We start from the raw sequence: 27,811 nt of genomic DNA, 5'->3' as shown, positions 1-27,811 counted from the left end.
AGAACAGGGGCAGAATGGATTCTTTTCATTTTCAGGGGGCTTGTAGACAGGGACACATATTTCAGGTAGAGAACCATTAAAAAGTCCATTTTGCATAATATTTCACCTTTTAAATCTTTTGTTGATATATTTAATTATATTATTCATAATGATTCCACCCTCCATATTGAGCCTTCACTGACACCTTCTGAGTGCAGAGCATAGACTGTATAAATAAAGGACGTAGCATCCGGGACGTCACCCATCTGTTTCTGAAACACTGTTTTGAAGCCAATCGTCGGCGGGAGCCATATTGGAAATGCTGCACTCAACATAAGTTCTGTGGAGCGAGTGTGACATAAAGAGGCGGGCTTTGAGCCTCCTCGCCAACAGCTGCAGTGTTCCCGCCTGTCAATCAAGTCAGCTGTGCCTCTCTTATATCTTCAAATTTGCTGTGTTATGAAAAAATTCACCCCCCGTACAGTGTGTGCCGATAGAGAAATGAGCTATCCAGACTACATTTGTTTTTTTGTACCAGGCTGTAAACATGTTTATTTCTGCTGTAAAGATCGTCTTCTTTGAATGGGTGTGTATGTGGTTTCTAGTACTTCCAGAGCCAGCCTCAAGTGGACACTCGATGAACTGCAGTTTTTAACACTTCAGCATTGGCTTCAATTCTCGTGGCCGGAGGGTTGCCGCTTAGTGCAGACACCCTTACATAACATCAGTACGACGTACGTTATCTGTAGTATCAGTCATAACTCTCATCTTACACACCTCCTGTTGTCACAGTCCTGATGTTAATCCTATGTTGTCAGAGTGTAGGAACATGAATGTAAATCCAGTTCTCTGTGTAAACATCGCGCTCTGGTTGTGTTACATTCTGAGGCGCGGTGAGGGATTTACAGAAAATCATAAATCATTTCTACATTCTCATTTAAGGCTTGGTTTAGGCTCAAACTTTCAACAGCGTTCACACTCAATGTCGACTTTGTTAACCCAGCCTTAAACAAACATGATGAGGATTAGTTTAATGAATTGTTAGAAAGCCAGAGAGATGTTTCATGAAATCCCTCCCTGACCTCAGGAGGATTCACTTCATCAGAAGTGTTTTTATCTGCAACAAATTCATGTTGTTGATCAAATAATCCACTTTTGAGTGAGATCAATGATGCTGTTGGCATCACAGATTAATTCAGAGAGTTAGCACTGAATAGAAAAGGTAGGTGTAGAGACAGATATTGATGTAAGACTGAAATAACAAAAAGAAAGAGGAAAGGTTTTAGAGAACAGAAGGAATCCACAAGAGTGACACAGTTAAAGGCCTCAACATTTAAAGCTAGGGTTGGTAGTCTCGGAAAACTAGCATGAAGTTGAATGTAGCTTTTCCTCATGACTCCGTCTAACCCCTCCCCTCCTCCCTCGGAGCTCCTCCAAAACGACGCCCCCCCGCTCACATGCACGAGCGCCGCTGATTCTCGACCATATGATCGTGACTGATTCAAAACCGGTCCTCACCAAAACATTATTATAGTGAAAGTTAAAAACACAAACAAACATGGCTGCTGTTAGTACTCACAACTGTCATTCTAGCATTATCCAGTTGTACTGGTGATATGACATCAGGAGAAAAGTTATAACACATATATAATACTGTAACAACTCTACTGTTTGTTAAACGGGTTCAGTGTAGATGTTCTTAATTCCTACAGTGTTGACGGTCAGTGAAGGCATCAGGAGAGGTGTAGAGTGTGCGAGTGGGAGAGAGGAGAGACAAGAGGAGAAGTTTTTCATTCATTCAAACATTGATTGTTGTTTTGTTGGTTGTTGTGATCACGGCCGACAGTGACCGGTTATTAAAGCTCAACGTGTTCACGAATCGGCTCGTCATCACCACAGCGTCCGGACGGACGCTACAGTACATCTACATTTCTGTAGGACTTACTGAACGTCATTAATCATTCTGCTTGTTGGTGAGAGTTTTTTAGACTCTGATCCGGACTACAGTCCTGAGCAAAGCACCTCATCAGGTCAGAGGGGACAGGCCCGAGGATGAGCGAAAGGGTCAGTAAATAGAGTCAGGGAAAGTAGAGGCAGGAGATGGGGACTCGGAGGAGTGCACGCCGGGGAAATGTACGCGCAGGAGGAGGGCAGAACAGCAGGACGGGATTTGATTGGTTTAAAATTTGGGGAGCCAAAAAAAGGTGATTGGTTGGTGTTTTCCCAGGTTTACTCCGGCTGTAGATAGCAGCTTTTTTTCACTCTTTTTTAGGAACACATCATGTATTGATTGCCATCAGGACATAAAGATCATTTTAACCAGTATGACAAAAAGTGTATCTAAATCTGATTACCAACCCCAGCTTTAATAGGAAACAAGTTGAAGACTAAGAAGAAAGAAAAAGAGGCAGAAAGTAAATTATGTTATTGTTGTTCCCATTTATTTCTACTAGAGTTGTCTGCTAATTTAAAAACTAGATGCTAAATCAGGAAGTTTTATGGAGGGGAGACATAATCTAGAGAGAGGAATGAGAGGAGAGATTTAAAGACAGGAGATCGTGTTGGAGATCGTGAAGAGTGTCAGTTGTGTCCTTACTGCAGAGCCTGTCATCCGATGCACACAGATTATCAGTCGAGGAGTTGGATGACATGCTGGAGAAGAAGAGAGAGGAACAGACAGATCAACATCACTATGAACTGAAGGAGGAGATCAGCATTACCTCTGCTCAGCAGCCAACCTTAATCCCCTAAGCTCTGATGGAGTGCAGGATCTGCCTCTCTAATAACTTTAAGCTCAGTACAAGTTAGATGTCATTTAAATAGCTCATTCAAATATAACCTTGTGTTAAGAGCTATCAACTCAGCTCATTTGTATTTATATATATTTCATACATTCAAGCATGCAGCCCAAAGTGCTTCAAAAGAACACAAAAAAATAGCAACAGATAAAATGATACAAGGCTAAAACAAGACAGAGGAATGTGATATGAAATACTTTAAAAATTAAAATTTGATAAAATCTATTGAAATAAAATCAATCACATAAATACCAGTAAAATAGAATTCAAGAAAAAATAATTACAAAAGAATGAGATATAATACACATAAAATAAAATAATTAAAAAAGAAGATAGAATAAGATAAAATGAAATAATTAAAAAAGAAGAATGTATAATAAAAATAAAATAAAATAATTAAAAATAATAAGATAATAAAAATAAATAAAAATAATTAAAAAGAGTAAGATAAAGTTAGAAAAATAATTAAGAAAGAATAAGATATAATACACACAGAATAAAATAATTAAAAAAGAAGATAAAATAAAATAATTAAAAATAATAAGATAATAAAAAATAAAAAAAATAATGAAAAAGAATAAGATAAATTAGAAAAATAATTAGGAAAGAATAAGTTATTATAAAAATAAAATAAAAATAATTAAAAAAGAAGATAGAATAAGATGAAATAAAATAATTAAAAAAGAAGAATATATAATAAAGATAAAATAAAATAATTAAAAATAATAAGGTGAAATTAGAAAAATAATTAAGAAAGAATAAGATATAATACACAAAATAAAATCATTAAAAAGGAAGAATATATAATATAAAATAAAACAATTAAAAAAGGAAAAGATATAATACAGATAAAATGATGACAACATAATTTAATAAGACAAATGAAAAATAATGGTCATAAAAGTAATATATTATAGTGATGTATATAGAGATGTGTGCAACCATCACTCAGCAGTGACCCCCACATCCATAAAAGCCTTTAAAGGATTGTCTGGCAGTCAGCAGCCCATTAAACTTCTCAGATCACAGGGATGATCCAGACATATGAGCAGGCGTATTTCATCTCATTTTCCTAGAACTGACATTTACTCCAAAGCTCTCACATCAGTAGTTTTATTACAAGTACACAACATCAAGCGGATATGTTCATGGATTCAGGAGTGGTTGTCTGCTAAGTAAAGCATTCTAGATATGAGCTTCAGAGACAGTTTGGTATTCCACTCGTTTGTTGCTTTAACAAAAGAAGCAGCATGACCACATTTTTCAAGACGGCTCGGGGCTTAAAATTGCTGGAAATATCCAAACTATAAATCATAGAAGTATTTTTTATTTGAATTTCAATTGTTTGTAAGTATTTCAAAAATCACATTTATTCAGAATAAATTCCTGTATTTTTTCAAATCATTATAAATAACACAGAAAATAAAAGATTTGACTTTGATTTGACTTTCAGATGAAGTGAGTGTATGTTCAGAATGGGAGGGTTTCTGTGTCGCTCAGCTTCTATTCAAATGTCCTCTGAACACGTTTGATTTCACTCATTTAAACTTGTATCCCAAGTCTGTCACCATTTGCAACTCAGCCTGTAAATGGTGTATTCAAATGAGGAAGTCGAACGGACGGACGCCTGTAGGATGAAGGGAACGCTCTGTGGTTCTGGGGAAGCCACGGAAACCACTTTGTACAAGCAGAGGCACGAATACTGGTCGTCCAATTTCTTTAACAAATGAAGGCAGCAGTGAGGTTTCCCTGTAGGTCTCGCTCAAACCAAACCAAAGCCAGGCTCTAGTGTCAGATTTAGGAGTTCATGACGGTACTACTGATGTGAATGGAACACAAATCCTCCTCCCACAGTCACTCACTATCATCCAGATCCAGTCTAACCAGGACAAAGAATGTCAGAGCTTTTATAGATTTGATTAGTCAGTGACCTATTTAAATCATCCGCTCTTAGTGAGACATTGTGACGACATATCACTACTCACTGAGTTTGCATTCGTGTTATAAATAACCTCTAGATAATTATTAAGAAGGTGTTCCTTTGCCTACCTTGTCCTGTCTCTCGTGAGAACTGTTTCACTAATAATAATAATAATTATGCATTTTATTTATAGGCGCCTTTCTTGGCACTCAAGGTCACCTTACAACATTAAAAACAAACAGAGTTTAAATAACAAACAGGAAATAAAACACAATTTAAATAGTCTGAAGTGAATGGACAGAGGAGTTGTGGTCAGATGGAGTAAGCCAGTTTAAACAGATGGGTTTTGAGTTTGGATTGGGAGAGAGTTCCAGAGCTGGGGAGCAGAGCGGCTGAAGGCTCTGCAAGGCGAGCAGGGGGGGGGGGACAGTGAGGTGCATGGAGGAGGAGGATCTGAGGGTGCGGACGGGTGTGGCAGTATGGAGGAGGTCAGAGAGATATGGAGGGGCGAGGTTGTGTTTGGATTTGAAGGTGAGGAGAAGTATTTTGTAGTTGATCCGGTGTGTGATGGGGAGCCAGTGGAGCTGTTGCAGGATGGGTGTGATGTGATGGATGGAGGCGGTGCGTGTGATGATACGGGCGGCTGAATTTTGAACCAGTTGAAGTTTATGGAGGGTTTTGTGGGGGAGGCCAAACAGAAGGGAGTTACAATAGTCCAAACGGGAGGTGACGAGGCTGTGAAGAAGAATGGCCGTGGAGTGGGGATTTCACTGAGTTTCTCTGTTTGCTCATAGAGACAATCTCTGAACACAGATTATTTGGAAAAAGTTAGTCAGATTTTGATTCAGATTTTACTCCAGAGTGAGACATCACATAAAATCTTATTATATTATCATATCTTTGCTTTAATATTCTCCTGTGTGACTGAAAACTGGAAGATTTTCATTACACAGGTAAAATCCTCTTTGTGTGGTGAGAATTACATTTCCTATTTCAGCACACTGAAGAGGAATAAAAGCTGATGTCTTCTTTAGAACAACCAGGGGAAAAATTTCACATCTCTTTATTATCATTTCTGTCATCTGTTCAGCTCTCTCTGCTCACGTTAGGATGTTAAATGGCCAGTTTTAGTTTTTTTAGCTCACTAAATGTATGTCAGTTTCAAATGTGAAAATAACGTTTGAAACACAGCCTCATATTGATCAGTATTTCTTGGGACCCTCATGTGTCAAGGACGGAGACGGTCACTCACTAATTTGAAGGCATGTAATGCACAACACACGTAGCTGTGGTGATGTAATGCTAAACCTTACATACTCTATTGATAAAGGCTGTACACCACCAGTCAAAAGTTTGGAAACACCCTCTCATTCAAGGGTTTGTATTTATTTTAATTATTGTAAACACTGTAGATTAATACTGAAGACATCAAAACTATGAAAAAACATATATGGAATTATTTAATTAACAAAAAAGTGTTAAACAAAGCAGAATATGTTTTATATTTTAGATTCTGTAAAGTAGCCCCCTTTTTCCTTCATGACAGCTTTGCACACTCTTGGTATTCTCTCAGTCTGCTTCATGAAGTGGTCTCCTGGACTGGTTTCTAATGAACATGAGCCTTGTCAAGAGTTCATTTGTAGAATGACTTGCCTTCTTAATGTGTTTGAGACCATCAGTTGTGTTGTTCAGAGGTAGGGTTAGCACACAATGGAATCCAGATTATGTCAAAACCAGATTACTTCATAGTTTTGATGTCTTCAGTATTAATCTACAATAGAAATAAAAACCATTGAATGAGAAGGTGTGTTCAAACTTTTTACTTGTAGTGTAGGATTGGAAGTATCTGGCCATACTCCAAAAATCCCAATACATCGTTTACAGTCTAATAAATTGTGTTAACGATCAATTTAATAGTAAATTAAAGGCAATAAAAATAATATTTTATAGCATCAGATAAAAACTCTCATGCAGTAAAGATGTGTGTGTCATTCTTCATGTGATAAGAATGCTGTGTCATCCTCTCAGAGAATGGAAACTATCAATCTTCCTTTATTCCACTCTGACACATTCACCTATACACACACTCCTCCTCCTCCTCCTTACGAAATCACAGCGGTGTGTATTGAGCATTTTTTGAAGACAACACACCGACACCGCTCTGCCCTTTTACAAGGATGGATGCCACTGAACCTGTTTGTCTGCATTGTTCTTCTCACACTCACTTGCACCTCTCCTGCATCAACACATACCGGCACATATATAACAAAAGACTAGGTCATCTGACAACATGCATAACACACACATACACACACAGACGGACACACTACCTGAGAACAGACACTAAGACGTGTTGTTAAAGACACACAGACGTTTAAATACTTATTAAAACACACAGCGTCTCAGAGGATAATTCCAAGTTATTCACATTATACACCGTTTACTGGAACATGCTGTATTTAATGCAGCAAAACACACACACACACACACACACAGACAAATGTAGAACACACATGAGCTACAAAACAATGGTTATCATGTAGCAGATATGGGAATCAAAGCCCAAAATGCCTCCAGACACCTGCTGTGATAACACACTTCAAATGAGTGTCAGAATGTGGAAATCACAACACAAACAAAGATAGAAGAGACTTAGTTTCACACACACACACACACACACACACACACACACACACACACACACACACACACACACACACGCACACGCACACGCACACACACACTTTTTTAATTTGCTTCCATATTTTAATCCTTCATCTTACCTGGCCAGCTACATGAGACCGCTCAGGTGTCAAACTCTGTAGTTCCTCTCCTCTCATCCAACACGTGTACGTTTCTGTCCCCCTTGAGCCCAGTGAGTGTTGAAAGGCCAGTTCACACTCCTAGTGTTCATGTTTCTGGAGTCCGTCTGCAGCGTGTGTAGAGATATCCACAGGGAGACACGTTTCCATTCAAATCATCTGTGACGTTAGAATCTCTGTTTCTGTTTTGCTGTCAACGGCGAGGTGTTCTCTTCTCTCTGTCTGTCCTCACCACTCTCTCTCTCTCTCTCTCTCTCTCTCTCTCTTCCACTCCTTTCAGGTTGGCCACACCCACCGCCTCCAGCACTTTTTCCTTGTCACCCTTATCACCTGTGCTCACCTTGCAGTTAGTTTTGAATTTGCTTCATGCATGTAACTGGGTCACACAGTAGTTCATGTGTGTAATTTGTGGAAAGCTGACAGACTTAACTTCATTTTAGATTCCCTCAATTCAGAACTGAGTGGGGAAAAGGCGTTTTTCGACCAGAGGAATTTTACACCGGAACTACGTGCAGGCCCAGGATCTAAATTTAGTTCAGGGGTTGATAATCTCCCCCCTAAAAAGCCCCTGCTACGGGGGTAGTACTTTTCAAAGGTCCTGGGGCTTTCGGGGGGCGGGGCCTGCAATGCTAAACGTGTGTTTTTATTCCTCCCTCCGTCCACAATAACATCACACACACATCTGTGATTCACTTGATTTCTCTTTCTTTCATTAGTTTTTATTTGTTCTATCTTTTTTGTATGTGTGTGTACTTTTCAAAAGAAGAAGCTGTGATTCTCTTGATTTAGCAGCTTGTAACAGTAGTCTTCTCTCAGCCCACCGTGAATACATCTCTCCCGGTGTTCCGGTTTTAAAAGTGACCCTGTAAACTGGAGACCTTCAGCTGAACGTGTCAGTGTTTGTGGACAGAGGGAGTACCTGGGAATGCAAAGTAGTTTAGTTTTTTATTAAGATTTCAAAATATCCTCATCAGATATTTAATGATGGTCTAAAGACGTTTATGAGGGATGCATCCGGCTGAGAGTCTCCTGTTAACAGGGTCGCTGTTTAAACCAAAACACCGGCCAATCTCTGCCACATCTTTTTGAGTTAAAAACAATTTCAAAGCCGTGTTGAAACAGCGTTTGAAATAGCTTTCAAGCAACAACTAAACTAACCTCTCTGATATCTTATGACGTTTTTAAAGAGGTAGTGTCTGAACTACTCAAAGTAACTGCAATTGTTTTCAATCTCAATCAATCAATCAATCAATCAATCTTTATTTATATGGCACCAAATCACAACAAACGTTATCTCAAGATGCTTTTACAAACAGAGCAGGTCTAGATCGTACTCTATGTTATGTTATTAACAAAGAACTTCCAGTGTTTTATTCCGAAAAGACTGCTGTGTTGAGATTGATGCGTCATCCTCCGGCATCCGGCAGAAATAGAAGTCTTGTGTATCTGATCCATTGCATTCCAACCTGCCGGATCAGAGATGCAGCCGGAACGCAACAGAGCGGATCCAGTGGAAGTTAACACATTGACTAGAATAGAAACCTATCAGATCCATTGCTGTGACGGATCAGAGACAGACCGGAGATGGATCTGGTGGAATTTGGTCGGGAGACTCAATCTTATCTCATCTTAATCCACCATGAGCATTGCACCTTGCAGTATTTAGTTACAGCGGCAAGGACAAACTTCCTTTAACAGGCAGAAACCTCCAGCAGGACCAGACTCATGTTAGTTAATTTAAGGTACAGCAAGGTGTGCGTTAGGCTGTGGCTACCTGTGATTGACTTGCATAGACTATCAAAAATGGACGTAGTGTCTCTGAGGCCCCCCCCACGCCTTTGTTCCTGAGCGCTGTTTTGAATGCAAAATTTGAAATGCTGAACTCAACCATAGACTGTAAAAAATATGGACGTAGTATCCGTGACGTCACCCATCTGTTTCTGAAGAGCTGTTTTGAGACCAATCGGCTGCGGCAGCCATATTGCTTCTGTCGAGCCAGTGTGACGTAAAGAGGCGGGCTTTGAGCCTCCTAGCCAACAGCTGCAGTGTTCCCACAGGCAGCTGGGCCTCTCATTGGAAGACTAGTAATCTCAATATCTTTGAAATTGCCGAATTAGAAAAAAATTCACCCCCCTCACAGTGAGAGGACGTCGAGAAATTAGCTATTCAGACTACACTCATCTTTTGTACCAGGCTGTGAACATGTTTATTAATGCTGCAAAGATCGTCTTTTCCCCATTCATGTGTATGTGACTTCAGGTACTTCCGGAGCCAGCCTCAAGCGGATCCTCGATGAACTGCAGCTTTTAACACTTCCTCATTGACTCATATTTTTAGACCGGAGGTTGCCGCTTGAACTCAACCTAACTTTGTCCGAGCTAGTGTGAGGTAAAGAGGCGGGCCTTAAGCCTCTGCGCCAACAGCCACGCTCAGTCTCTAGAAATACGTGTGTAGGAGTGTGAGATTTAGAAACGGAGAAAATCGACTGTCAGGAATATTTTCTTCTTTTGCTATTTAATACAGTTAGCATTCTTCTTCTTCTATTATTTAATTCGGTTAGCAAACCGCTATAAGACGCTCTATAGCCACCGTCTGGCGGGAATACCGTATTATAACCAGGCACTGGTAAAAATGATGAAAAACTGTACTTTTAAAATGAGAAAATATTCAAAGTTGCTCTTCAATATTTACAAAGTGAACTAATATTAGAATATTCGATAATCATTGCCCATCACTAGTCAGGAGTTGAAGCTGCGACTGCTGCAATGTGGGCTGTAGCATCTGTACATGGGGCGCTAGGCAAACTGCACCCTGAACATGCTGCTTTCTGAGAATAACACAGGTTTACACAGCCACTCAGTTCCCACCCTTTTCCACACAGGTGCTTTGACCAGCCAGTAAGAGCTGTAATGCATCAGTCATAGATGATAACTCACTCCCATCTGTCATTTAGTTGTCTTTGCTGGAGCTCAATGGAAACCAGAAGCTGTGCCACGATGGAGTCACCCTCTTTGATAACTCTTGTATTCATTCTGTCTTCTTCACTCCTGAACTATCTCCACAGGGCGGGCTGTGAGCTTGGGGCACAGGGGGTAACCCCAGCTGGATTCACTTTACACCATGTGTTAGCAGGAGGGAGTGTGTGTTTGTGTTTGTGTGGGGATCCATGCGTGTGTATGACTATGCCTGTGTTGCAATGTAGTGTGTGTATGTGTGTGTGTGCGAGTGAGAGAGCGCCCTGGCTGTGTGTCCAGCGCAGCCCTGGTAATGCTGAGACAGACGCTGAGCGGGTGGGTTTATTTTTGGGTCAGTGACAGTGTGTCAATGGCCGCAGATGCGTCGGAAAGGACGGCTCTGAGATACAAGCAAACCCTGGTCAGTGTCTCATTCCTCTTCTTCTTTCTCTCTCTCTCTGTTTCTCGTTCTGTCTTTCACAGTCTGTCTCTCATTAGTCTGCTTGTTTCTGTCGCGTCTCTGTTGTCTGTCTGCACTCTCCTTGACTTTCTCATGTCACTCTCTCATGACACACACCTGCGATGGCAGTGAATGCTAAATGCCCATGGATGAAGTCTACTTCTCATACGTATACATGTGAATGAGTCACATATTGTGTGTGTGTGTGTGTGTGTGAGAGAGAGAGCTGTAGACATGGTGAAGACCAATTAGCTGATGTATAACAACAGGGTCATGCACATGGTCAGGCAACAGGTGCTTAGGCACTGTGCACCTCCTTCACCCCTGATCTTGGCATGCACACACACACATGCACAACACACACACACTTTGTTGCTGTCTTGCCGTTTCCCTCCTCCTGTGCTGACCACCTGTTTGCTCCCCTCTCTGCGCCTTGTTACTTAAGCCCTGATTGGTCTTTACACGCGCAGGAAGGACTTCTACATTTTGCATGACTGTACATGTGAAAGTGAATGTGCAGTATGTGTCCTTGCATTTACATCTGTGCTCATCTCCAGTGTATGTATGTGTGGGTGTGTGTGTGTGGGTGTGTGGAAGCAGGAAACCCGATCATTAATTTGCGGTGGTGCTAATCCTCACTATTCATGTGGTTACATGTGTTTTTTTGGACAAAGCCATGTGAAGCGTGTCTGAGAACAGCTGGATGATCTTGTACTGTTCTCAGAGGGGTGTTTGGATGCACATTAAGAGACCAAAAAGATAGAAAGACTTAGTGTTTTATGCAATTTGATACAATAGCCTGAGGATAATCCCTATCATTAGTGAGCAGTGTGTTGTAATGGGGGACAAGGATTGTCAGTGGCATGCTTTAAGTCAGCCAGAAGTGATAATGGACAAAACAATGCTTTACATCAGTCTTGAATCTTTTTTTCTTTCTTTACATAATTTGAATATCTCTCTAAAAGTAGAGCATGGTAATACAGCCTAAAAAATAAAATCTAACCTTGATTAGAATCATTTTGATGCCACTCATTTTTCTGCTTGTAATAAAAGTGTGAGTGCGAGTTACACTGTTTTGTTTCTCCATTAAATTGCATTCATGAATTTATCGGGCTACGCCTTTGTGCATGGTGGACAGTGATTTGCATGAGATGGATTCTGCAAAATTGAATAACGACCATAGACTGTATAAGATATGGACGTAGTATCCGTGACGTCACCCGTCTGTTTCTGAAACACAGCCATATCTGAAGCGCTGTTTTGAGGCCAATCGCTCGACAGCAGCCATATTGCTGCTGTCGAGCGATTGTGAAGTAAAGAGGCGGGCTTTGAGCCTCCTAGCCAACAGCTACAGTGTTCCCTTCTGTCAATCAAGTCAGCTGTGCCTCTCATTGGAAGACTTGTAATCTCAATATCTTTGAAAGTACCATGTTATAAAAAATCTACCCCCCGTACAGTGTGTGCAGATCCAGAAATGAGCTATCCAGACTACACTCGTCTTTTAAACCAGGCTGTAAACATGTTTATTTCTGCTGTAAAGATCGGCTTTTTTGAATTGGTGTGTATGTGGTTTCCGGTACTTCCGGAGCCAGCCTCAAGTGGACACTGGAGGAACTGCAGTTTTTAGCACTTCCGCATTGGACTCATATTTTTTGACTGGAGGTTGCTGCTTGGTGGCAACTAAGGTTTAAGGCTCACTAGCGCCCCCTCCCTTTGGAGTGGTTGGGGGTGTAATTACAGATTTATTTGTATCACATTTTTAATTGAACATTTGTTACATTTATATTGAGAAAAATATTATCACGATAATTATCGTTATTGAATTATCGCCCAGCCCTAGTCGTAGTCTTTTGGGGGCGGCAGTAGCTCAGTCCATAGGAACTTGGCTTGGGAACCAAAGGGTCGCCGGTTCGAGTCCCAGTATGGACGAAGTTTGGCAAGTGGACTGGTGGCTGGAGAGGTGCTGGTTCACTTGCCTGGGGACTGCTGAGGTGCCCTTGTGCAAGGCACCGAAACCCCAACTGCTCTGGGTGCGCTGGTTGATGGCAGTATCCTCACTCTGACATCTCTCCCTAAGCATGTTCACTGCATGTGTGTGCATTTGCATGTATATTCCAAATAAACTGTATGTGTAGCATGAGTGAAAAAATTGAATTTCCCCCCTGGGGATTAATAAAGTACCTTTCTTCTTTCTTCTTCTTAAAACTGATGAATATTTGAAGCTTCATTTAAGATCTTCATTGCTTTGGTGAAGTTGATTTAAAAACACAGACACAGTGTTTATACTCTTCAACACTAAGTTGTTATGATCAATGAATCATTAGAACAAAAAGGTAAATTACTTAAAAAAGTAATCCATACAGTAGAGTCTCTTCAGTGTGCAGCGTGTGAGGGAATGTGATCGTGGTGACCTATGGAGTTAATGGTCATTGAAATCCTATGCCTGTCCAGGAAGTGCAAAGTCAACTAACCTGCTAGTGTGTGTATGTGTGTGTCTAAAGTAACCTTCATGTTTACTCTGTCACTCATAGGGGCAGAGCTGGAACCTCAGAGTTGACCTACACAGAGAAAAACAAAAACAAACATGTGAATAAGAACAGAAATCATTCCCTCTAATGTGATCGGCAAAGACGGAGCACGCTGCTGAAGTCATGCAAAGAATGTATGGAGTTAAACCCTCCTCTATTTTAGAAGACCTTCATGCGCTTTAGGTTTGACTTCAATTGACAGCTTATAACGGCATGCACTCGCATTCACATATACTCGTGTAGCTCTGCATGAAGGCATCTGAACATCAAAGAGCTGACAAATGACGTCCAGCTGAGTTCATTCTCACAATGTGACATAATCCCGTTCGGAAAGAAGATCAACACCTCATCACTCTCGGTGCATCATCGATAGACGTCTCCAAAAATGTCTGAAAGGAGAGGGAATGTAGCTGCTAGCTTGTAGCTTGTGAGCTTCTGAGATATCTGGTGTTTTGTTTGTATTTTTCAGCTCACACTGTGTATACAGTTGTGGCTTTTATGATTTAATTGAAGTGGTACAATGACAATGAGGGGCTTTATTTTCTTGTCTATTCTTTCTCTTCTGTAAGACTGGTCATATTTGTCAAAGAGCATGTCGACTGAATCAAGCAATTTTAACAGTTTCTGCAGAAAATCCATAGAAGAATGCATAATGTGCAAATCCATCTGCTGTTGTTGAGTTAATTAGGAGTTAGTTAAGTTAATTTTCCCATCAGTCACTGGAACTAGTTTAAGCTATTAATATAAGAAGTATTTTTTTCTCATGTGTCTTCAGATTCTCCTGAGAGAAAAAAAGAACATTAAAAATCAGACGGCTGGATGAGACATAGTCTGTTTTTTTGGGTCTCCCAGAGGTGGAAACTGCCGTCCAACATGCAGTCTCTGTGCAGCTATGCAGCCCTTTCAATCAATCAATCAATCAATCTTTATTTGTGTAGCGCCAAATCAAAACAAACGTTATCTCAGGACGCTTTTACAAACATAGGAGGTCTAGACCACTCTATTTCAAATTATGAACAGAGACCCAACTTCAAGACAGGGTAAGACTCAGTCTGACTCCACCTTAATCCACCATGAGCATTGCAAATCGCAGTATTTAGCTAGTTACAGTGGTGAGGAAAAACTTCCTTTTAACAGGCAGAAACCTCAGGCAGAACCAGACTCATGTTAGACAGCCATCATGCCTCGACTGAGTTGGGTCTGGGAAGACAGATAGAGGGGAGTAAGAGAGAGAGGTGATAGTGATGAGATGAGTCGTAGAAGCTGTTGCTGCTGGAGTCCAGAACATCCGCAGCAGGAGGACGTCTATGGCAGCTCAGAGGAACCTTAGAGACAAGGGAGCTCAGGGACTCCAGAAAGGTCTATGGTTAGTAACTTTAATGGGACAGGGAGAGTTAATGTAAGTGATGAAGGGGTTGGGGGGGAAGGGGGTGAGCTAGGATCCCAGTGTGTTAGTGCGCCAGTTCCTCCGGTAGTCTAGGCCTATAGCAGCATAACAAAAGCTGGTCCAAGCCTGAGCCAGCTTTAATTATAAGCTTTATCAAAAAGGAAATTTTAAGCCTACTCTTAAAAGTGGAGAGGGTGCCTGCCTCCCTGACCCTGACTGGTAGATGATTCCAAAGGAGAGGGGCCTTTCCTGCATCATCAGTTTTGGCCATGTGAAGTTTCAGTCCTGCGAGCGACCAGTACGGTAGTTGAGATTTTTTTCTGTTGCTTTTAGCCTTTATTTGATAAGACAACCTGGAAATGTAGAGAGAGAAAGAGAGGGAGGCATGACATGCACCACATCATGTTGGGACCGGATATGGTTCCTACCACCAGTGTGATGAGGACTGTAACCTCTGTACATGGGGTGCCTACTCCTCCAACTGAGCTAAACTGGCGCCCTGTTGGTACAGTAGTTGAGCTGAGCCTATGGTAACGCTGATAATCATGATCTACGGACCTTGTGCTTGTGATCCATTCACCTCAGCTGGTTACTGTGTCTTAAAATGAGGAGTCTTTTCCATCAAACCAGAACTTATCAAGATTTATTTACTTAATGCTAAACCAAAGCACTATTATGACATAACTAGCCTGGTCCATGGCACAACTGTATGCATCCCACAATGCTTTGCACACGACTGCTTGCAATACACAGTGAAATTGATGGTTACAGCATATGTGACAAAGCTTTATCCAGTTTAAAGCTCCATCTTCTGTTACTGTAACAGGATCAAATCTCACCGGTGTGGAGGACGCTGCCAACTTTTTAGACCAAAACATAGAAGGTTTTGAAAGTGTATCTTTTGCTCTGACATTTTTGGTAACCACACCGGGTCATGTGACCTCAGTCTTGCTTGCTTGCAGGCTCAGGTGTGAGGTAATCTTCACAGCTTCATGTAAAGTGCCACACCCTGCCTTTTCTTCCTTTTTTCTTTTTTGCATCTTTCCAACCTCCAACCTGCCTCTCTACCTCTCCCTGTCCTACCTGCACGATCTGCTCGTGCATTCATTGTGCAAGACCAGAGTCTTTCTCACACCAGGCAGACCGATAGATAAAGACTACTCATAGTAATACCACAGAAGGATAGTGGGATACATTCATCAACATCCTCATCCATCCAGTTCATATCAGTTCAAGTTTTTGAGAGTTTTTTAGAAGTGGCTTTGAGACACCTGAAAAGAAAGATTGAGACTTTTTTTCAGTTTGATTCTTTACAAATCCAGCTTAATGCCATAGTTCCTGCAAAATGACCCACCACAGCTATAAACCCTTATGAGGAGGGCCCAACAAGATGACATTAGGGCATGTATTAGGAGACCAAAATGTCAAACAGTGACCGTACATTGACGGTTAAGATGTCCATGAGCAAGAAGCTGTTTTCCCCTGGAGTGTTTTGCTCTACCTAACCACTGACTGGGTGTAATGTAGGTCTGGGCTTTACATTGGCTGATACACTCGACTGTTTTGAGTAGTTTTATCAGTTTAACATAATCTGTTAGTCCTTGAGCGACTAGAGGACAGCTGGAAGGACAGAAACAGGAAGTCCCAGGAAAAGTGAGGAATATGATGAGGCGTTTAAAGGTACAGGCGAGAGAGAGAGAGAGAGGTGTGGGAAGTGTAATGAGGAATATTAGATCGCACTGCTACTAAATTTAGCCCAGAGTTGTGTTTCAACAGGAGAGAGGAGGAGAGGGCAGAGGGAAGAAAGAAAGGGGAGTTGAGGGCACCAAAGGAAGGAGGTAAAGAAGTACAAGTGATTAGTGCAGAGTAGAGTTTCACTGGTCAAGAAGGAAAACAAGAAGGAGCGATAGAATGAGGTAATGGAGGGAGGATAGATTTCTGACAACACACCAGACTCTGTGGTGGAGGTTCAAGGTCCTTCTGTCCTGATCTGATCAGAGAAAAGCTGCTTTCATTCCCAAACATGTAGCTTCAGTGTCTCATCCAAATCAGGCTGGTTAGGGTGAAACTTTTACTCCCTTCATCGTAGTTTTTGATGATGGTACACCTGAGGAGAGGCAGGAAGTATGGGGAAAGAGATCGTGGAAATGACTCTGACCAAAGGGTTCAGAGTCAAATCCAGAGTCTGTTAGTTGAAACTTATACCTGCAAAACCATGTACATTACGTTCTGATGTGAACGTACTGTACCTGGTTTTGCCCATGCATAGAATTCTCTGATGTGATTTTATTTCTCACACAAGCTAATCTGTTCTCCTAATGTGTGCCATAGACTGTATATATAATGGACAGCGTCGCTCCGCCTTTTCCCATTGTACGGTTTTGAAGCCAAAATATCTTGTTCCAGAACGCTGCCATCTTGTACATTTTCTGCAGCCAGAGTCTGCACAATAGGGAATTTGTGTGTTTCCACAGTAACAAGCTCCGCCCTACAGCGTAGCGTCCCGAGGTCCTACAGAGTTTCCCTCTATGGCAGCTGTCAATCAAAGTAAACCCTAATGAAAAAGAAACTTTTCAGAAAAAAGAGGCCTTGAACACAAAACAGTCAAATAATAACTACATATCACCACAGCAGTTTGACAGCAACCCCATTCAAATGAATGGGGGAGACAGAGTTTTTGACCTATACTGCAGCCAGCCACTAGGGGGAGCAGTTTTTGTAGCAGCCTCACTTCGAGCCCAGCGAGATGACGTCCATTTTATATACAGTCTATGGTGGCGATAGAGAAATCAGCCACTACTTAGACCTAAACATGTTTATTTCTGCCTCAAAGATCGTCTTCTTTGAATGGGTGTGTATGTAGTTTCTGGTGTCTCTAGTGGACGCTCAAGGAACTGCAGTTTTTAGCACTTCCGCATGGGCTTCATATTTTAAGACTGGAGGTTGCTGCTTGGATTGTACTGACAGCAGGAGCAGAGGAGGTAGGATGATGGACGTTGAAACACATTATTTGATGTAAATTATAATCAGTTCAGTGTTTTTACTCCAGGTGTGGTGTTGACAGTGTATCATGTCTCTCTCTGCTACAACACCATAGTAAGGTGAAAGTCGTCCTCTTCGTGTGTCATACCTTTGCAGACATGTCAGGAATGTCCCCCTTTCTAAGAATTCAGGGAACGCCACTCTTCTCTTTCTTTTTCTGTCTCCAACGTGACTTCTGTTCTCTTGGTAAACAAGATTTTGTGTGTAAAAATGTAGCATTAAAACACAGCAGCACTGTCTGCCTGATGGAGACATCATGCTTCTATTGTTCGAGGCAGTTGTGTGTTGGCATTTAGTTACAGCACATTGTGTATACAGGAGCTCAAGTTACTCTGTGTGTTGACTGGCATCTCTCCATCTTATGAGCACATATTAATGTGTGAGTGTGGGAATGCGTGTGTGTGTGTGTGTGTGTGTGTGTGTGTGTGTGTGTGAGTGTGTGTGTGTAAATCCATCCATCCATCAATCTATCTCTCCATGAACGTACTAAATTAGAAGCTGCTGAAAGGTTACTGCCCGGACGTCCAAAGTGTCAGCACCAGACACAACTTCTCACCTCGTCAGCTGTGTTCTTTGAGTCTTCTATTGTCTGCTGTTGACGTACAACGAATATATACAAGTCCTGGTTTTATATGTGTGGTACAGTGGGAAGAGGTTGGTTGATTGACTGCATTTGACAGGATTGAGGGGTTGGATAATGTATCCTCTCTTAATGAACACAGCAGCTTGTCCAGCTCTGTTTGTTCTATTTCTCTTTACCGGTCTATGCCCACTGTTGAGTCCCCTGATCAGCAGTGTGTTTTATAGAGTCACCAAAATAACAAAGTGTGTGTAGGGGGCTTCTTGTTTATTGTGTCGAGATCACAACAATTTGACTATTCAAACATCGACTTTAGACAACAAAGAAGCTTAATCTCTAATATGAGGAATATCAATATTTTATTTTGATATAAATAAACATGTAATGACACCCCCCAACCACTTAAAAAGGGAGGGGCGCTAGTGAGCCTTAAACGCTAGTTGCCACCCAACATTAGACAGAAGACGAAGGCTGCATTGAACAGCCAATCATGTCACAGGGTGAGAGGTAGGCGGGGCTTAAAGATGTTCAGAGCTGAATGTAAACACCGCTGAAACGAGCGACAGCGACACTAAGGAAAACTCAAAACCAAGCAGCTCAAAGCAGAGTCGTTAGTCTGGCACTGTGTCGACTCTATGTTAACTATTAACTTAATACACTTCTTTAAATATACTTTCAGGATGTGGGTAAAGGAAGAGCACAGAGACAACTTCTGCTGTGCATTTCAGACACGTTTATTGTCCAACACGACCGTAGGACAACTGAACACTGAATAACCGTGATGCATTCACTGCACTGTGGGAAATAACATCATTCTGCACGTAACCTTTAGAAATCTTAAAGGTGACATATCACGCTTTTTTCATCAATATATATTGGTCTAAGAGGTCCCCAAAACATGTCTTTAAAGTTTATGCTCAAAGAAACACTTTGAAATCAGATTTTGGCATGCCTGAAAAGCCCTCTTCTTCAGCCCTGCTTAGAACAGTCTGTTTTCCCTCTGACCACGCCCCCTCAGGAAGTGGATGTAGCCTCGGCTCTCCAGCACGTTGATCTAATGTTTACATGTTGGCTGAATATACACGGCTGCTCACAGACCCGCGTTACTTCAACCCTCTGAATCTGATCCAGAATCTGATCCTGACGGAGAGGCGCCTGCAGCAGGACCTTTCTGAACCATTGGTCACAGATTTAGTGTTTCATGTTGTTTTATTTGTCAGTACGTCGACGTGTGTCTTGGTACACGGCTACAAACATGTAGCTATGTGGCTATGCTAACTAGCGCTAGCACTTTTCCATGAAAAATAAAACTCATCCACTAGATCTTCAAATCTGCAGACGTGGGGAGTAAAACCGACCTTTGTGTTTATTAAGACAGCCTACAACTAGCATGCCTCCCTCCTAAGCTCCTTGTTAGCACACGTGTGCAGGTAATGAAAAACGGAGGAGGGGTTGAGTTGTATTTTATACAGTCTATGGGCTGAACAAGCTCCGAGCTCTGACATCCTGTTACAGACCGGATGGCGTTGTGACGTATGAAAAACACTGAAAACTGAAACGGCTGGTTTCACACACATTTACAGAAAGGTGGAGAAATCAGAACAGGGGCAGAATGGATTCTTTTCATTTTCGGGGGGTTTGTAGACATGGACACATATTTCAGGGAGAGAACCATTAAAAAGTCGATTTTTGCATGATATGTCACCTTTAAAGGAGAGTACACAGCTCAAAACAGGACTCTATAAACTGATACACAGTACACAATCTGATATATATTTGTTTTAAATTTAAATCAAATTATGCAAATTAAGTCAACCTGAGAAAAATAAGAATCTACAAACTAAAACTTCACAAAAATCTCATGTTACACAAAAGACCTGCTTCCTGTTAGGAGCGTCAGAAATGATGGATTCAAGAAGCTCATCAGAAAACTAAATCTAGATACAAACTAACAGACTGGCAAAAATCTGACTTTACATTAAAATGATATAATGATTTGATATCTATCGTGATAATTATTGATATCAACTGATATGAAATATTTTATCGTGATAACATCATTTTCAATATCGCCCAGCTCTACATAGGGGGCTTCTTGTTTATCCTGCTGTGATCACAACAATCTGACTATTCAAACATCGCCTTTAGAAAACAAAGATGGTTCATCTTTAATATGAGGAATATCACAGTCAATGAAGATGTAGCAGAACCCTCATCACAGACATCTATCTACCTGAGCACTGAGAAGGTTAGAGGTTATTTTTACACCTGTCATTAGTTTGGCAGAGATATAAAAACAGCTCCGAGAGGCTCATGTTGTAACTGTTGGTGTTCAAAGAAAAGAAACAAAGGCACAGTGCCGTTTACTGCAGACAGACAGAGACACTCGTGCTAGAAACAGAGAGGGGAATAAATCTCAAGGCAATTTCCATGGAGTCGGTCCAGACAGAGGTGATAAATCTCGAGGCAGAGCCCATGTTTCCGCTTCCATTAGAGCTGTTTGGGTCAACACGTGGTTTCATCTATTTATAAAATGGACTTCTTTCTGCAAGGCTGCCAAACCCAGAGTACTATCACACTCCACATTCCTCTTTGCTCAGGAGCTACCTAACTCATTTAACCGGCCCTCTCCTCCTACACACACACATACACACACACACACACACACACACACACACACACACACACACACAAACACAAACACACCTCTCTTACTTCACACAGGCTTGTCTGCTTCTTTCCGTTTCTCTCCCCTTTATTTGTCTGCTCTTCTCTCTCACAGAAACTTGGCCTCAAAAACATCCGCTTGCTTCAACGTTGAAGCTGTTAGTGTTTGTTCAACAAAGGTCAAAGGTCAATCAGATTTCTCTAAAAACACTTTGGCTGCAACTCAAGTTTTTTATAGTAAATATACATTAATTGTGTAAAATTATGACATCATTTTATACAAATGTCTGAGAGGATTAAATGGTTAACTAATGACTGTGTTTGTCTAGAGTTCAAAAGTGAGCTTCAGTCTGACATCAGTGTCCCTGAGAGGGTTTTTTTGTATTCCTCTTTTACACAATATTCAACTCAACTTTATTTATATAGCACCATTCATACACAAAAGCATGCAGCCCAAAGTGCTTCAATAAAAGGTAAAAATATATAAATGAAAAAATAAAATATTTAAAATCAATATAAAATAATACAAATGAATACAAAATTATTTAAAAACATAACAAAAATGTCATAATTAAAATGATTGATTTAAATAAACATTTAAATAAATAAGAGCAAAATGTTAAAATAATTAAAGATAAAAATATTTTAGAATTAAATCAAATGTAATAATGAAATCAAATTAGATAATTAAAATGATTGATTCAAATAAACGTTAAATAAATAGAAGTCACAATATTAATAAAAATAAAACCAATTATATTTGAATAAAGCAAAATAAATACCAATCGATTGTGAAGTCAATAAAAACTGTGACCAACCCCTTAAATCACTCTGAGTTAAAAGCCAGATAACAAAGGTAGGTCTTAGGTTTCCTTTTAAAAACACAGAGAGAGTTTTCTGCCTTAACTTCCAAAGCAGAGAATTCCAGACTTTAAGTGCTTAAAAACAGAAAGCTCCCTCTCTGGTGCTTATGTGGGACACATGAGGAACATTTAAAAGGAGAGGGTCAAATAAAGAAGATCTATGTCTCTCATGTATCTCTTATCAATCATCAATCAATCAATCAATCTTTATTTGTATAGCGCCAAATCACAACAAACATTATCTCAGGACGCTTTTACAAACAGAGCAGGTCTAGACCACTCTATGTCAAATTATGAACAGAGACCCAACTTCAAGACAGGGTAAGACTCATTCTGACCCCACCTTAATCCATCATGAGCATTGCACATCGCAGTATTTAGCTAGTTGCAGTGCCGTGGAAACAGGCAGAAACCTCAGGCAGAACCAGACTCATGTTAGATAGCCATCATGCCTCGACCAAGTTGGGTCTGGAAAGACAGATAGAGGGGAGTAAGAGAGAGAGGTGATAGTGATGAGACGAGTAGTAGAAGCTGTTGCTGCTGGAGTCCAGATCGTCCGCAGCAGGAGGACGTCTACGGCAGCTCAGAGGAATCTACGAGACAATGGAGCTCAGGGACTCCAGAAAGGTCTATGGTTAGTAACTTTAATGGGACAGGCAGAGTTAAAGTAACTGATGAAGGGGTTGGGGGGAAGGGGGTGGGCTAGGATCCCAGTGTGTTAGTGCGCCAGTTCCCTCGGCAGTCTAGGCTTATAGCAGCATAACAAAAGCTGGTCCAAGCCTGAGCCAGCTCTAACTATAAGCTTCATCAAAAAGGAAAGTTTTAAGCCTACTCTTAAAAGTGGAGAGGGTGTCTGCCTCCCGGACCTTGACTGATAGATGATTCCAAAGGAGAGGGGCCTGATAACTGAAGGTTATAATTAATTTATCATCTGTGATTCCATCAGGTAAGTCGTTGGGATCATAGAACAATAAAAAGATCTAAACCACCAAATTACAGATGTTCTTTAAAGCTTCTGTAAACAATAACAGCCTATACATGGAAACACTGAGTAAAGAGTGGATGCTCATGTGATTCTGTATTAACTGATTGATGGATTTGTTTACTGATTAATCCACAGCTCTATGGGGAATACCAGGAGCACCAAGGAGGCTCTGGCAGACGAGAGGCCACCCGCCTGCTAACAGAGAGGCAGATCAAGAAACATGGCAATCATCCCCGCAGCCACGGGAGGACCCGGCATGGCCGCCGTGGTTATGGACAGAACGGATGCCACAGTCGGCACAGCAAACAGAGGAACAGGCGTCAGTCCAACATGGAGGCGGAGCCTGCTGGAGAGCAAACCGCTGAACCTGACAGCTCCTCTTCTATGCAGAAGAAACGCTCCTGTTCTAAGTGTAGAGGTGAGCAACCCCGACTGAAGCTTCTCAAACATCAGATGAGATAAAGACACGTCTTGACTTCTTTGTGGGTTTCCTCTGTCAGACTGCATCGCTCGAGTGCAGCGGTTCCTTGTGACCAGGTTAGGAGAGGACTGGATCTTTCTGGTTCTGCTCGGGATTACAATGGCGCTGGTCAGCTGGAGTATGGACTATGCCAGCGCAAAAAGCCTCCAAGGTATGACAACAGAACCCATAATGCATTGCAGAATCCACAGAGTGAGGGAAAAGACACTTTCTCCTTCCTTCCTCCAACACTTCCTGTTGTTCATCCTTGTTCCCCCCTTTCATTTCATCACTCTTTTCCTTTATTTCCTGTTCCTTTCACCTCTTTTATGTTCTTCCCCCTGTCTCAGCCTATAAATGGATTTATGGGGAGCTGAGGGGGAACATCCCCCTGCAGTACCTGGCTTGGGTTTCATATCCCCTGATCTTCATCCTGTTCTCCTCCCTCTTCTGTCACCTGGTCTCTCCTCAAGCTATCGGTCTGTAGCCCCTTATGTCTAATACCTCTGTCAGTATTCTAATGTTCTTTATGCTCGTCTACCTTTAGTCCCAGGAGATTTAATCCAGGCATATGTTCATGTACAGTAGCCCACCACACTTTCAGGATGAAATGATCATGGAAACCAATGTAGACACTGGAAACTTGAAGAGTGTTCATGAGACAGCCAGAGTGCAGAGTCACTCCCTCCTCAAATCAAAGAGCAACAAATAAGAGAAAAAAGAAAAGACATTCTCGTCTCAGCTAATCAGTGAAATCAGATCTGTAACATTTGATTGGAGTGAAACCCTGCAGAGTGGGAGCTCTCCAGGGTGCATGATTATCTGCCTCAGCTTCATGACAAAAGAAAAGACTGCAGTTTTCATTTTTTGTTGAATCTTTTGACATGATTTGATTATCAACAAGCATATCGCTCTGAAGCAAGAAGAAGTGGAAACCAAAGAGGGAAGAACATTTTCCAAAAGCTGTAGTTTTGATATTTCAGGTTGTGGAAGTGCTTCTTGCTCCACCTTCCTCCCTGCCTCCATTACATATCCTCTGTCCCGTCTTCTGCTGCAGGGTCTGGCATCCCAGAGCTGAAAACTATCCTGAGAGGAGTGGTGCTAAAGGAATATTTAACCCTCAAGGCCTTTGTTGCCAAAGTCATCGGTCTGACTGCTGCACTGGGCAGCGGAATGCCTGTAGGCAAAGAGGTGGGTGAACAGATTTTAAACTCATGAATGAAACCGTCTCTCTTCGTTCTAACTATTAAAACATCATCAGTAACTCTCCATCACCTCCTCCTCCTCCTCCTCCTCCTCCTCCTCCTCCTCCTCCTCCTCCTCTCCTCAGGGCCCATTTGTTCACATCGCCAGTATCTGTGCGGCCGTTCTCAGCAGGTTCATGTCCTTCTTTTCAGGAGTGTATCAGGTAAGCTGATGACAGGGAACACTGCACACAGACGATCTGATCTGAAACACCACATTAGATATTCCTCATCTATTATTGCTTTTTCTGTTTGTCTCAACTCTCCCCCTCCTCTTCCTCCTCCTCCTCCTCCTCCTCCTCCTCCTCCTCCTCCTCCTCCTCCTCTCCGGATCAGTAGAATCCATACTGTTATACTGACATCCTGACAGTGGGCTGTGCTGTTGGAGTGGGCTGCTGCTTTGGTACCCCACTTGGAGGTAAACTGTAAACTCAGAGAAATGAGCCATTGGTGAGTGTGAAGTTTTCAGTTCCTGCTTTGACATTCTGCATCTCTCTTTCTGGTCCAGGTGTGCTCTTCAGTATCGAGGTAACATCCACGTACTTTGCAGTGAGGAACTACTGGAGAGGATACTTTGCTGCTACATTTAGTGCCTTCATCTTCAGAGTTTTATCTGTGTTCATCAAAGATGCAGGTACGGATTTAAGATGCTTATTTAGTTTATGTGTATACAAGATACTGGACAGTGTGATGACACTTTGTCTCTCTCAGACCTGATTCAGAAGATGCCCAGACTTCATTAATCATCAACATGTAAACTTAAACATGTTTTAGTGACAAAAGCTCAATGTAGTCACTGCAGGCACGTCATGCATTCACCACTAGATGGTGCCGTGCTCCACCATAGTGCAGCAGGATATGTTGTTACTTAAAGTTGGGGTTGGTAATCAGATTTAGATACACTTTTTGTTATACTGGTTAAAATTATCTGTATGTCCTGATGGTAATCATTACATAATGTGTTCTTAAAAAAGAGCTAAAAAAAGCTGCTATCTACAGCCGGAGTAAACCTGGGAAAACACCAACCAATCAGCCTTTTTATGGGTGCCAAAATTTTAAACCATTCAAATCCCGTCCTGCTGTTCTGCCCGCCTCCTGCGCGTACATTTCCCCGGCGTGCACTCTGAGTCCCCGTCTCCTGCGCTGCTTCCCCTGACTTTACTGACTGCCCCTCTCGCTCGACCTCGGGCCTGTCCCCTCTGACCCGATGAGGTGCTTTGCTCAGGACTGTAGTCCGGATCAGAGTCTAAAAAGCTCTCACCACGGGGCTCTGACAAGCAGAAGAATGAATGAATGACATTTACTGAGTCCTACAGAAATGTAGATGTATTGTAGCGTCCGTCTGGAGCATCTACACCATAGACTGTAAATAAAAATGGACAGCGTTGCTCCGCCTCTTCCCGTTGTACAGTTCTGAAGCCAAAAAATCCCTCTCCTGGGCGCAGCCATTGTGCAGCCAGAGCCTGTGAAGCCTTTGTAATAAGCTCCGCCCTACAGCGTAACGTCACAAGACGCTGTGTGCCCTTTGAAGTTTCACTCTACGGCGGCTGTGAATCAAAGGAAACAGGAAGTAAAACCCCGTTTTTTAAACTCTAATAACTAACGAAAAAGAAAGTTTTCAGAAAAAAGAGGCCTTGGACACAAAACAGTCAAATACTAACTACATATAACCACAGCATACAGATGTGAGAAACATTCGTACGACGTGTATTTATATTTTAAAGTTTGACTGCTCCCCCATTCAAATGAATGGGGGAGACGGATTTTTTGACCTATACTGCAGCCACCCACCAGGGGGCAGTCACACTGCTGAAAGCCTCACCACCAGGGCCGTATCCGGCACGCTTGCTTAGAGCGCTAAGGGACTCATGTTGAGTGTAAACAGCCAAACAGCTGCTGTCAGTCTGCATTTTGATATAGTACACAGTAGTATATATGTCTAGTATTAAGGGATGCACTGATGTTTTGCCAGTTTGTTCTCAGCCGGTCCTCGCCCTTCTCAGTTTCTTTTGTCAGGGTTGAATGTGTCCCTCTGACAACACCCTTGGCCCCAGCCTGGCCCCCCCCAGTAAAAATGGTCTAGAACCGCCACTGCACTGGAACAGGTGAAATATGGTAGCTGACCTCCTAATTATTGTCCAAGTGATTTGTAGATGTCCAAAATCCAGTGCCCGTTACTTTAAGTGGGAAAAAAAAGGGCGGGGGGGGATATGAGGAAAAGAATGTAAGAAATGCGAAATAATGCAGAGAGCAAGCAGCAAAGTGTCTACACTCTAGGGAAGCATGAAGGTAAGAAGGTGAATGTAATCCATGTTACTCTGGATATTAAGATTATTAACTGATGTTAATAAGTCTCACCCCTCTGCCTCTCCTTTGTCTTCCAGTAACCATCACAGCTCTGTTCAGGACAAACTTTCGCATGGATTTCCCTTTTGACCTGCAGGAGCTGCCAGCTTTCGCCATCATCGGGTGAGCAACTGAGAAACTGAGAGAAAACCCTCCTAATAGACAGGATGGAAAATGTTAATAACTCAACATTTATGCAAATGTAGCATTTGGAACACGGAGAGAGCCTCATTTATTAGTTTACCATTTACCTCAGGAGAGGAAGGAGAGAGACAGAACTCAGGATGCCTCATGTGACAGTGCAGGATAACATCATCTATGGCCTCAAGTATTCAGTGTTACCTGCCATATACAAACACATTTAACATAAACGATTATGCACCTTCTTGCATAACACTTTATCTTCCCCCGTCTATTTATTTACATGCAATAATTAATTCATCCCTCTCCTAAGATGTGCAATACGTTTTTCTACCCACCTCCTCAGTTCTGTACATTGTTTTTAACCCATGTTACAAGTCTGTGCACATTTTTCACTGCATCACTGGTTTTGTAAATATTTGTAAATGTACTTATTTAGTTGCATATATACGTTCTTAAGATGGGCTTATTTTATATGCTCTTGTTTACTTAATACCGCTTTGCACTACTTAGCTGCAGTAACACTTTACATTTCCCCGTTGTGGGACGATTAAAGGAGTTTTGTAATTTAGTGAATTTCAGGCTTTTCCTAACAACACAGCAACTTTTGGAGGACATAGTTTCCTGAATATAC

General features: G+C 41.7%; 1 protein-coding gene across 1 annotated transcript in view; it reads left to right on the top strand.

The window, feature by feature from the left end:
* The window catches only part of LOC117828551 (chloride channel protein 1-like), a 72,641-nt gene that overhangs the window by 13,277 nt on the left and 31,553 nt on the right, over window positions 1-27,811 (top strand). The window contains exons 5-11 of the mRNA XM_034705763.1: window positions 23,122-23,404; window positions 23,487-23,618; window positions 24,504-24,637; window positions 24,777-24,854; window positions 25,030-25,108; window positions 25,199-25,324; window positions 27,075-27,159. Coding sequence (XP_034561654.1) covers window positions 23,122-23,404; window positions 23,487-23,618; window positions 24,504-24,637; window positions 24,777-24,854; window positions 25,030-25,108; window positions 25,199-25,324; window positions 27,075-27,159 — 917 coding nt within the window. The remainder of the gene's footprint in view (window positions 1-23,121; window positions 23,405-23,486; window positions 23,619-24,503; window positions 24,638-24,776; window positions 24,855-25,029; window positions 25,109-25,198; window positions 25,325-27,074; window positions 27,160-27,811) is intronic.

The sequence above is a fragment of the Notolabrus celidotus genome, chromosome 16 (assembly GCF_009762535.1).
Source record: "Notolabrus celidotus isolate fNotCel1 chromosome 16, fNotCel1.pri, whole genome shotgun sequence".
NCBI classification, from domain to species: Eukaryota; Metazoa; Chordata; class Actinopteri; order Labriformes; family Labridae; genus Notolabrus; species Notolabrus celidotus.
The sequence above is the reverse complement of the archived record's forward strand: the minus strand, read 5'-3'. Positions and strand labels throughout refer to the sequence as shown.